General features: G+C 41.1%; 1 protein-coding gene across 6 annotated transcripts in view; it reads left to right on the forward strand.

Moving 5' to 3' along the window:
- Nucleotides 1-1259: 1259 nt before the first annotated feature.
- Nucleotides 1260-12563, forward strand: part of si:ch73-366l1.5 (FILIA-N KH-like domain-containing protein) — a 51767-nt gene continuing 40463 nt past the window's right edge. For 3 of the 6 annotated variants that reach the window (XR_001858725.2, XR_001858726.2, XM_017716971.2), the window contains exon 1: nt 1260-1863. Coding sequence is in view for 1 of the 6 variants with exons in the window: in XM_017716971.2 (XP_017572460.1) it covers nt 1564-1863 (300 nt within the window). In the remaining 5 variants the exon portion in view is untranslated. The remainder of the gene's footprint in view (nt 1864-12563) is intronic. The other 3 variants (XR_001858727.2, XR_005131385.1, XR_005131386.1) reach the window with 2 other exon arrangements.

The raw sequence follows: 12563 nt of genomic DNA on the forward strand, positions 1-12563 counted from the left end.
TCCACATGCTAGTCAGCTCCACCAATATATTTAGTTAGGCTGTGGCCTCTTCACTCCCCTCACTGTGTAGTCTGAATACTAAACTGCCAGCAAAATGTCCCATTTTGAATTCAATGCTTTTGTGAAAAAACAAAACATTTGCATTCATACAGCTAATCATGTTGTAAAGAGTGTTTCAGCCTGTACTGCTTTGTGAATGAGGCACAATACAGGACAGAGGTAATTTGCATATATTAGTCTTGAAGCACAGGAACAAAAACGGTTTCATTCCAAGGGATTAAGAGCGGCTGTTTCTGACTGGTTTTGGTGCATAAACACATATAAACCCAATAGTGAACTTCAGGGGTCATGTCAGACATGTGGCCTTTAAAAGAAGTTTGTGATGACGTGTGACTGAAGTGTAAAACACTGAGATTTTCCAACTAAAGTGAAAAATGCTATATAATTATATACATATATATATGGTTAGACGTGAGCCTTGGACCCCGCCCCTGTCCCACACATTTTTGTTTTCTAAGTTGAGCTTTTATTTATTTTTTTTACACTGTGCTTGTTAACGAGCTGATTCGTCAATTCTGGTGATTTAAGAGCACAGAAAATAGCACAATAATAAAGGAAGGGGTATAGCAGGACGAGGCTATGCTAATAGACTTCTAATGATATTGGTAAAGGATCATCTAGATCTGGAATTAGGGTTGGAAAGTGAACTCTTCAGGCAGGCGCATCTCTAGGAGCAGGCTTGGTGAACCCTGGCTCAATCACTAGCTTGTTTACTACATGGGTGGAAAGCCGAGGCACATTAATTACGGTTGTTATACTAGCTAGGCTAATTACACTAGTGTGAAACCTGCAGGTGTGAAAAAGTAATTGCCATCTTTGTAGGACCTCCCAATTACATGAACATGGCAGTTTTTGGAATACTTTAGTCTGATTTGTACATGGATGCATTTAAATCTGAACCCTGACCATCACAAAAAGGTTGCCACGAATTTCTACAGCGCTAACAACAAAAATAGGACGGAAAAGACTTTGGGGATTAGCCGAGTCGCAGCCTAATTTTGCAGCTGAACCGTTAAGCTGTGAGGACAAACCGTCCAGGGCGAGGCGATATGACTTCCTTTTGAAAGACGGTCGATTTTTTTCCACACGTTTTTTGACAAACCCCGCCCTCCTGCGCTAGGATTAGTATTAGTATTTCATATTCACAAGCTGCCGCCGCGCCTCATTCATTCAGAGGATCGGGCCGATTGGGAGGCCTGTCTGTGAGTAGGCGGTACTATCTGTGAATCGGAGTGCACGAGGGCGGAGTTTGTCGGAATGCAGGCGGAGAAAAAACAACGGCCCCGCACACAGTGTTAACGCGAGGGGCGTGACGCTGGTATGGCGCAGCGCCTCCACGCACATCACCGCGCAAGTGGGATGCAGCCCTCAGTAGGTTAATCTGCACTTCAGGGGACTCAGCAGCTTGCTGCCGCTTACATATTCCCACAACTTTACACCTTTATACTTAGCGTCATCTAATTTAATCCTTTACTTTCTTTGCTCTAGTACAACTCCGTTATTATGGCTATAGACGCTCCTGTTATTTTATCCGCTCTCTTCTTTACAATCATCGCCATTATTATTGCCTCGGTATTTTTAGCTAAAAAATCTGCACCAAAGAACGGCAAGCAGAAGCGAGAAAAAGAGGCGAGACCGGAGCACACTGCTGAGGTCTCTGAGCCCCGAGTGAAGCCTACCATAGCGGAGAAAAGACAAGAAGAGCCCGTTTCAGCACCCCCTGTGGTTGAGGAAATTGGAGTCGCAGATGAGCCTCCGGTCCTTGAAGCTGAAGTCGCCTCAGTAGACCAGGCACAAGTCCAGGTAAACGCAAAGTGACCACGAATGTAGACTGGCAGGTTCCTTCTTCCGAAAAGGCGAGGCTCCCTCAACACTCCCTCCACGTGCAAGTAAAACTAGCCCACCAAAACCTTGAGTACAATTTTAAAAAGTAGCAAGTAAAAACTATCATGTTGAAAAAGTGATTCTCCTGGTCTAAGATAAATGCTAAAGCTCAAAAGTGAGAAGTTATCCGTTTCTGTCATCACGAAATGAACCAGAAAAAAAGGTTTATTTACATAAAAGTGATTGCATGAAGTTGATTAATTCCTCTCAAATATACTTTGTGTGAGTAAAAATGGGTAACTGTCGTTTGAAGATGCTCAGAAGAATACAAATCAACGAAGGTGTTACTCAAGTAGACGATACATGACTGAGTTACTGTCTAGCTCTACTGTTTTGTCCACTGTGGTGTCCTCTGTAACGCACCTTAATCCACAGACCTGAGATAACAGGGTTAAGAATGTAGGCTAAAGCTGGGCAGCGTTAATGCGACAGCGCACACTCTCGTCTGCTCAAACAAACTGGGCTACAAGCTGTTCTGCTCACCAGCACAGAAAACAGTGCGCTGTTCGTTTGCTGTGAAAAGTCGCACTTTCGTGAATGTTCGATGCACTCTGTTATCTTCATAAAGCGAGCCTCAAGAGCCACCAGTTAGTTAGTGAATGAAGACAACGTGGTTATTTACTTCCCATTTATGATTAATCTGATCACCCGTGGACTTTGTGAACCGATGACAGTCAGCCTAGTGCGTCATGATAACAAACATCCATAAACAGTGAGGTCTGTGTACGGTGTGATCTCACAGCCTATTTGTTCGTTTACTTTTATAGCCTTTAGGCTACAATGTGAAACGTGATAACTGACATGGCACTAAGCCTCTTTACTCATCTGAATGCTCAAGGGGAAAAATAAGAACCATTTTACGAAATAATTGCAGTCATTTTGCCTGTTTATTGCAGTTTTTCATATTTAGTTTTTTAGTATTCACTGGTTCTTTCTCTCAGAAAATGAGCTGCCTCCCAAATTACTCTCAATTCTACTCTAAATAGCACAGAGCTAGTGCTATTCAGAGATCACATGGTGTGTAGTGAACTGATGTGTGAAAGAAAAAAAATCACATACTTCTACTCTAAGTATGTATAGGCCACTACCCTGGTGCCATAAACATCTGTTCATAGTCTGAAGTGTGAAATCGCTGAACACCAGTGGTGGACGGTAACTAAGTAAATGTAACTCGTTACTGTACTTGAGTAGTTTTTTCATGTATCTGTACTTTACTTATGTATTTCCATTTTGGGCGACTTTTTACTTTCACTTCACTACATTCCAAAGTCAAATATCTTACTTTTTACTAAAGAATATATATATATTTTTGTGTTTTGTGTTTATGATCATTTTAATAGACGTCAGCATCACTAATTAATGACATTATATTAAAAGACTGGTTAACCAAGAGAGACACTAGAGGATTTTCAACTAAAATGAGTTCATGAAACGAGTCTTGTTACAAAAATGGTAAAAGGACATAAGAGCCATAATTAATCTTTTAGTACTTTTACTTTTGATACTTTTTTGAAAAAGTACATTTGAAGGCAAATATTTTTGTACTTTTACTCAAGTTGAGGTCTAGAGTAAGGACTTCTACTTTTACTGGAGTAATATTTTACCTTGGGTATCTCTACTTTAACTCAAGTACATGATTTGTGTACTTTGTCCACCTCTGCTGAACACTGTTCAATCCCATAATTCCAATGGTATGGCAGCGTGTTGCTTTTAGGGCTAGTAAACTTTGCTGTGCCTCTGTAGCTTGTCCAAAAAGTTCTACACTCACTTGAATGCTGTTGTATAATCAGAACGCTGGATTCTCAGAATACTTTGGATAGTCATAACCGTCATATCTTCCAAGCCTTAGTCATAACAGTGTACACACACACCTTCTAAGCCGCTTCTCCCTCAGGGTCACAGGGGGTAAGCTGTCATCAGGCATAAGGCAGGATATACCCTGGACTGGTTGCCAGTCCATTGCAAGGCAGACAGACATATACATTCTATCAAAGGGGTAAATTTAGCATGTCCAGTTGGACTGACTGCATGTCTTTGGATGGTGGGACGAACATGCAAACCCTACACAGAAAGGACCCTGATCGCCCAGCTGGTGAATCAAACCCAGGCCTTTCTTTTTGTGAGGCAACAGTGCTACCCACCACGCCACCATGCTGCCCCCAAGTGTTTTGTGTCATATTGTCGAATCATTGGGCTTATCTACTGGTGTGGTTGTAGCACTGCATAAAATGTAGGACCAGTCAGATCAGTCCCAGGAAATATTCATGATCTGTCATGAAGAAGATGCTCCCACTTGTAAACTGCACTGAATTCAATTGATACTTTCATTTAACCTGCAGTAATGTTGAATTAGCCTAATAGAGTCCCCTAAAGAAGACAGTGATCAAGTTGATTTTATGTAATTTTATTGTTTATTTGTGTGTGTTTGTGTGTGTGTGTCTGTGTTAGGGCTTGGCGATTAAGTACAATGCAAGTACAATTTTGGCTTCCAACAATTATGAAAACAAGACAGTCAAGATAAAATGTTTATTGTGCCGCATTGCATTTCACAATGACGCTCTCATTTTGTATTGTGTTATAAATCTGCGTACCCCTTCCTTTACACCATTGTGCTTTCACCCCTTCCAAAAAGCCTAAACTAATTTAAAACCATTGGGTCTCATTTATTCTTTTACATTTTTTTTTTAGATATTTTTAATACTTTCCGCCCAATGACTGCGGGGATAGGCTCCAGCACCCCCCCTCCCCTGAGGGAGAAGTGGCTTAGAAAATGTGTGCGTGTGTGTGTGTGTGTTTGTGTTTAGTACTTTTAAGTAGCTTGTGGAAGTGCACCATAACATAGTTTATCTATTTAATTGTATTTATTATTATTATTATTTATTATTATTATTATTGCTTGGCTGCCAGGCGCTCGTCAAAGAACACTACCCCCAGACCTGGCTCCAGGGGTAGCACCCAGTAACCCTTTCCCAGGCCTTTTGTGTCCCTTTATCATGGGGTATTGGTTCAAGTTAGTCTGGGTCTTCATTCCAGACCTGTTCACCTTGGGGAAACCTTAGAAGGAGCATACTGCTCCAGATGAATTAGCTCTGAAGATCCCTACATCACACAAGCCCTGACAAGGACCTGCCCGAGGTGGAGGAGGTTAAGAATCTTGGGGTCTTGTTCATAGTTGCAGGCTGGGACAGGTGGCAGCAGTAATGCGGTCACTGTAATGGACTATAATGTGAAGACAGAGCTGAGCCATAAGGTAAAGCGCTCTGTTTAAAGGGAGGTCTACATCCCAACCCTCACCTATGGTTGTGAGCTTTAAGTATTGACAGAAAGAATGACATTGCGGATACAAGCTGTGGAAATGAGGGATTGTCCAAGTTGGCCTGGGTCCCTCAGAATGATGGGGAAGTTGTGGGGCAAAGGGTTGTTTGGGATTGTCTGCTCTGCTATCTGCTACTGCGACCCTAGCTGGATTAAGCAGCTTAAGATGATGATGATGTACTTCTGTATTGTTTAGCTTTTTTTTACTGTTTTAAATTTGTTTTTCAGTTGAATTGTATGTAAAGTTCAAGGAAATCCTGTTAAAGAGACAAGATTTTTTGAAAAGATCAATTGTTGTAACCAACAATCAATGGCTAACCATGTTAAATAATAGTAATTATGATTTTTGTTGTAATTGAGCAGCCCTAGTGTGTGTCTACACAAAGAAGCAAACAATTTAGACATATGGAGAATAAAAGTGTGCATTGGCTGGCTTAAAAATTAAAGCTAGGCGAGCCAAGCAGGACATACAGTCATATGCTGAAGTTTTGGCACCCCTGGTCAAATGACCTGTTTTGTTGATTTTCTAAGTGAAAATAACTACACTGCTAAAAGAAATAAAGGGAACACTCAAATAACATCCTAGATCTGAATGAATGAAATATTCTCATTGAATACTTTGTTCTGTACAAAGTTGAATGTGCTGACAACAAAATCACGCATCATCAATGGAAATCAAATTTATTAACCAATGGAGGCCTGGATTTGGAGTCACACACAAAATTAAAGTGGAAAAACGCACTACAGGCTGATCCAACTTTGATGTAATGTCCTTAAAACAAGTCAAAATGAGGCTCAGTATTGTGTGTGGCCTCCACGTGCCTGTATGACCTCCCTACAATGCCTGGGCATGCTCCTGATGAGGTGGCGGATGGTCTCCTGAGGGATCTCCTCCCAGACATGGACTAAAGCATCCGTCAACTCCTGGACAGTCTGTGGTGCAACGTGGCATTGGTGGATGGGGCGAGATGATGTCCCAGATGTGCTCAATCGGATTCAGGTCTGGGGAACGGGCGGGCCGGTCCATAGCTTCAATGCCTTCATCTTGCAGGAACTGCTGAAACACTCCAGCCACATGAGGTCTAGAATTGTCCTGCATTAGGAGGAAACCAGGGCCAACCGCACCAGCATATGGTCTCACAAGGGGTCTGAGGATCTCATCTCGGTACCTAATGGCAGTCAGGCTACCTCTGGCGAGCACATGGAGGGCTGTGCAGCCCTCCAAAGAAATGCCACCCCACACCATTACTGACCCACTGCCAAACCGGTCATGCTGAAGGATGTTGCAGGCAGGCAACATGTCTGTCACACGTGCTCAGTATGAACCTGCTTTCATCCGTGTTGAAAGTGGCGAATTTGCCAATCCTGGTGTACTCTGGCAAATACCAAGCATTCTGCACAGTGTTTGGCTGTGAGCACAACCCCCATCTGTGGACGTCGGGCCCTCATACCATCCTCATGGAGTCGGTTTCTAACCGTTTGTGCAGACACATGCACATTTGTGGCCTGCTGGAGGTCATTTTGCAGGGCTCTGGCAGTACTCCTCCTGTTCCTCCTTGCACAAAGGCAGAGGTAGCAGTCCTGTGTGAAAGCACCACCAACATTCAAAAGTGACCAAAACATCAGCCAGAAAGCATAGGTACTGAGAAGTGGTTTGTGGTCCCCACCTGCAGAACCACTCCTTTATTGAGTGTGTCTTGCTAATTGCCAATAATTTCCACCTGTTGTCTATTCCATTTGCACAACAGCATGTGAAATTGATTGTCAATCAGTGTTGCTTCCTAAGTGGACAGTTTTATTTCACAGAAGTTTGATTTACTTGGAGTTATATTGTGTTGTTTAAGTGCTCCCTTTATTTTTTTGAGCAGTGCATATACATCCATTACAGTACAATGTACATTGTGAAATTACTGTTCATTTTCTGAATTTGACATTTTGGAGAAAAGTATAAAATGTGGCTTGTGGAAAAATTTATAGAAATTCTTTATAGAAATGTGGTATTTAGAAAATCAATAAAACATGTTATTTGACCAAGGATATACTGTAAATTTTAAACCTTTTGAAAAGCTTTAAAAAAGAAAGGGATCTGTGAAGAAAAATGTAAGTTGATGTAAATGGTGTAAAAATAATCACATAATTTTCATGATTTGATGATGACTGATGATTTGCAACCAATTTCTTTTATAATTTTAACATTTTGTGTATTACGTCTTTGTGCCAGGGATGTTCAGCTTTGATACTGGAGGGCCTTAGACCAGCACAATGGGGTGATTTCCTTGCTCAAACACACCTGATACAACTCAATTGTTAGGTACCAGGTTTAATATGTGTGGAAGAGCAGGACAGTCACCAAACTCTGCAGGGGTCTGGCACTTCAGGACCAGGACACCTCTGATTTGGGGCCTTTGCAGGAACCTGCGGTTTTCCTGTGCCCTAACTAAAGATCTGGGTGCTTGCTGATCTTTGCTGCAAGCTCTATGCAGCATTGATTCTGGTTATTATGATATTATGAGGCATCTGGTTATTATGATATTATGAGGCATTTTTAATGCTTTGTCTCCAGTTTGAGACAGAGCACCTCTTGTTTCTCACTTCCACTGTTAATAGACTGACAAACAGAGTTTTCTTTGCCAGATACTAAATGAGGCCCTGCTGTGTTTGGAGTCTCTAGAGAGGGAGCACTCCTTTAAATTTCTGCATTGAGAGGGCAGAGCTTGTGAGTCACCTGGCTGACCCAAAAGCTTGAATGACACTCATACAACCACCTTCATCTGAGCTTTTGGGTTTTTCTGCTCATCTATGGTAAAATAATTTGGCTTCTCTGTGTTTGGATTGTCAAATGCAAAATATTTTATGCCATGTAGGGAGAGGTATGCAAAGTGCCTTACTTAAGCAAAGCATAGGGTTGCAAAATATAGCCATACTACTCTTATTTTATTCTTCGAAGCTTCCATTAGGAATTGCCTCAACAGTGCCATGGATGCCTCAAGAAAAAGCTCTGAGCTTCTATTCCGGGGTGGGGGGATTGGGGGTTTGGGCTGAGTTGCTGTACTAAACAGCGACCTATTTTTTGCCTGTAATAGCACATTTTCTGGCAGTGGGTTCAGCACTGCAGAGTTCAATATTTTGCTTTTAAAGCACCCGATTCAACTTACCAGCGAATTAGAAAGGCCTCTATGGCTTGATTTTTAAGGTGTTAGAGAAAGGGAAAGCTCTATGCTCAGCAAGGCCTGAGTTTGACACCCCTGGCTTGTATGGTAGACCAGTTGATCTTGCTTTTGAAAAAGCATGTGACAGCAGCTGTCCTAATCTGTCATCAGATGCTTATACTCAGAATTTATAACATAAATGAATGAGATGAAATATTGCCTTTATAAAGGCATTTTGAAGACCTTAAAACCTCACTGCACTAAATTGATTTGATGTTTTCAGAGTTGATGGGTTTGTTGCAAAATTTGTTCTGAATTAAAGCATCATGTTCAGGAAATCATAGAATATTACTGTAGTTAATGGGGCTTGGGAAAAATATGTGGGTGGTGTTCAGAGATAAAATGTATTCTTGAGCATTGACTAATCCCAGATAGCTGTGCTGTTGTTAGACACAATACTGCTTCTGCCTCTGCAGTTCCTGGGTGGTCTGTAATGTGTGTTATTTTGGATTATGTCAGAGATTGGAGATTGATTGTGTAATGGGCTTCTCTCTCTCAAACTCAGAGAATGAAGCAGACGTTTTGGCCTGACTCAGCTCTCCTCCAAACATTGGGTAGGCGAATGCCCAAACTGGATCAGTGACCTTTTAACATGTCACTAAGGCATTCTGCCTGTAAGGCGCTCTCAGGTTTCTATGTTCTCTCTCCCTCTTGGTCCCTCCTTGCCATCGTAAAAGTACGAGTTAGCAGTCTGAACCACTAGCTTGAATTTTGCTTACCTTTGTACTTTGTGAATCTGAAGCATAAAGATTCACAACAGCATACACCGATCAAAAGTCATAAAATAAACTAGCACTACTTTGAGCCTTACAACAGAATGAAGTCTTGGATTAATCTTCCAAAAGTCTGGTTGCCTAGACAGTAGAAAGACCTGAAACATTTATGAGCAGTGCCTTGTACAGAAACATCTATTCCCAACACCACTAAATTAAGTTTATTTTTATTCATTCAATTTTCTTTGAGCCAAGAGCCTGCCATAGGACCAAGTTCAGTACTGTAAACGTTTGATTGAGAATGTTTTTAAAAAGCTATTATTGCTGATTATTTACCTTTTTAATAAAAAAATAATAAGGTTGAACTATATCCTAAAACTGGAGTTTTGGTTAAGTTACACTGGCTTCATGCCTGCTATTACTTCACTCCAAACAGTTCAATCCTTAAGTGCATTCCATGTGCATCACTCAACTGCTGTTCTGGCATTTTCTTGCCCCCACCACCCACCTCCCTAAGCCCACCTCTTTAAGTTTGTTGTGTTCCAGAGTTGCTGCCTTCCTTACAAGGCAAGGTGTGAGCATGAGGAAGTGGTAGCAAAATACACAGAGACCGGTTTTGGCAAGCCGATCATTTTCAAGATGCAGGTTCAGAATCAGTGGCAACAGAAACCTTATCCGCCACCTTCTCTAGTATATTTGGATTTGGCTAGACACTATTAACATGTGTAAACGCATAACCTTTGGAATTTGTACTTTGGACATTTCCTTTATATGTAGCTCGCAGGCCCAAGTGGGGTTTTTGAGGTCACTGGCTAAAACGTTTGTGTTATTTTAAGACTAGTGACTCTAGATCACTGGGTGCTGGAGGTACTAACCAAAAGAAGGTCTGAAATGGGAAAGTCCTCAAGAACATTCCTTAACTCTGTCTTCCTCTGTTGCACTCCTCACAGCTGACTGCTGTGGAATCTTGTCCTTCTTGCTGATTGGTCAGTGTTCCTCTGACCTGCCTGCGTTGGAATTTCTCTCTCTTGGCCAGCTTCTGTTATTTCCCTTTTTGACGTACTTTGTGACTAGCAGTTAAATATCACCCAGTGGTGAAAAGTTGATGATTTGTATGGGTGTGGAACAATTTAAACACATGGAGACTGGTTGATTAAATTGTTGATAGTTGTGCTGTTTTTCTTTACATATCAAATTCGAAAATGTGTACTGTCATTTTTCGTCACCCAGTCTAGGCCTTCTCCCTGTGCCCAGAGGAGTACCTTCACATGAACAGAAGTGCTTCACACGACAGGGTGGGGAATGGCATTCTTGAACATTTCCACTTGTGAATGTTGTCCATTCTGCTTATGTTCACAAAACAAGACAGCACTTCTGTGACTTATATATACTTGACTCACTATCTATCCTTACTGCAGTAAAAGGTAGAACAAACTCAAAATGAATACCCATCATTTGAAAGAAACGCTGGATAAACTATGCTGGATGAACTATAATGAAGGGTAGTAATTGGGAGTTTGTTTGTCCTCTTGCTGCAGTAAGAGTACCATGTTGCTATTAGGCTTTGATTGATTTTGCCACATTAGTATGAGCATAAATGAGATCAGGTACTGATGTTGGATAATTAGTACTGGATTACTCCACCTGATCCCAGTGGTATTGGATGGGGCTACAGTAACTCCAGGTAATGGAGTTCCACTGTTCCACAGCCCTGTGCTGGGGAGCTTTGCACCCCTGTCGCTGATGCTCTGTATTTGCCATGATGCTCATGTGCAGTTTCTACAGAGTGTCCCACTCTATTGGTATTCTGCTATTCTGTGGAGATTATACATGCTGTTTGTGCTCAGTTAAATGCCTGTGTCAACAACAGGTGCTAAAGTTCTAAATTCACTAAATAATTATGTCTGGGAAGTTTCAGACATAGGTTTAAAGGAACTAAAATGCAGACAAACAGAAGCCCCAGATGTACACCACAGACAGAACCTTGGGGTGGAATTTCTATTGTGGGGCTCTTCTGAATAAATTTCCCTATATTGAAGCAGCTATGGGGAAGTGCATCAAAAACAGGGCCTGGTTTGAGGGGGAATGCAAAGGAGGGGATGCCACCCCTCAGTTAAAAAAACAAACAAAAAATAATCACATACTATAAGAAAAACTCTCATCTGACTTTCCCATCTTTTGATTAAAAGACATCTTAAATGAGATAACATATCAACAATAAAGTATGCATATTTGTGAGTTACACAACTTTTATTTTTGAATTGGCAATGCTGTAGCTTGTTTGGTGTGCTAAATTAACTTGGTGAGTTAGCTCATCTCGCTAAGTTAGATAAGCCGACTTAAGTAAGATATTGGTGCCAGCAGTGTTGCCGATGCTAGTGCATAACATAATGCCTGGTATTGCAAATGTCACTGGCAATTTCTGTGGATAGTTTTGATAGGGAATGTTGAGAGGCACCGATGAGAGGCACCAATGGTTAATTTCTGTAGATAGTTTTGATAGAGACTGTTGAGAGGCACCAACGATTTTGCATTACATTTACTAAGTAGTACTGCGGAGCTAAAGCTCTATATTTTTTCTTTTGAATCGTAGACATACACTGACTGAGCACTTTATTGAGCACACTTATCTTGTATCTATACTCATTGTCCATTTTATATATCCATTTACCATACAAGTGCAATTTGTAATTCTGCAATTACAGATTGTAGTTCGTCTGTTTCTTTCATAATTTGTTATCCCACTCTAATGATCCACCTGTCATCTGAACAAGAGCTTGAATGGAAGAAATGCACCTAAAAATCCTACAAACTCCTTAACATGGCCAGTATCAAGTTAGCCTACGTTTACCCCCCCTCATTTGAAACCCCACCGCTAAAAAAAGGTTTGAATGTTAAATTTTCTTCTGATGTTTTTAAAGCACTAAAAACAATGCAGCATTTCAAATCTAATTAAAAATACATTTTAATTAGCTTTATACATTCGCCCCCTCTGTCAGAATTGCCAGAGATTGTTAGATCACTTGATGCAGAAAAAGCATTCGATAGAGTGGAATGGGATTATATGTTTGCAGTACTGAAAAGGTTTGGTTTGGGCCCTAAGTTTATATCATGGATTCGCTTGTTATATACATCTCCCAAAGTCTCTGTAGTTACTAATGGGTTAAACTCAGAATATTTTCCCCTTTTTAGGGCAACAAGACAAGGCAACAATAGATAGTATTATACTGTCATTTACGTGGGGTGGAAAAACCTCCAGGATACATAAGAGCCTATTACAACAACAAAGGAAATAAGGTGGTTTGGCTCTTCCTAACTTTATGCAGTATTATTGGGCAGCTAATGTGTAGAAGGTAGTACTTTGGCATCAGTCCCCACAGTT

This window comes from Pygocentrus nattereri, chromosome 14 (genome assembly GCF_015220715.1).
Source record: "Pygocentrus nattereri isolate fPygNat1 chromosome 14, fPygNat1.pri, whole genome shotgun sequence".
Taxonomy (NCBI): domain Eukaryota; kingdom Metazoa; phylum Chordata; class Actinopteri; order Characiformes; family Serrasalmidae; genus Pygocentrus; species Pygocentrus nattereri.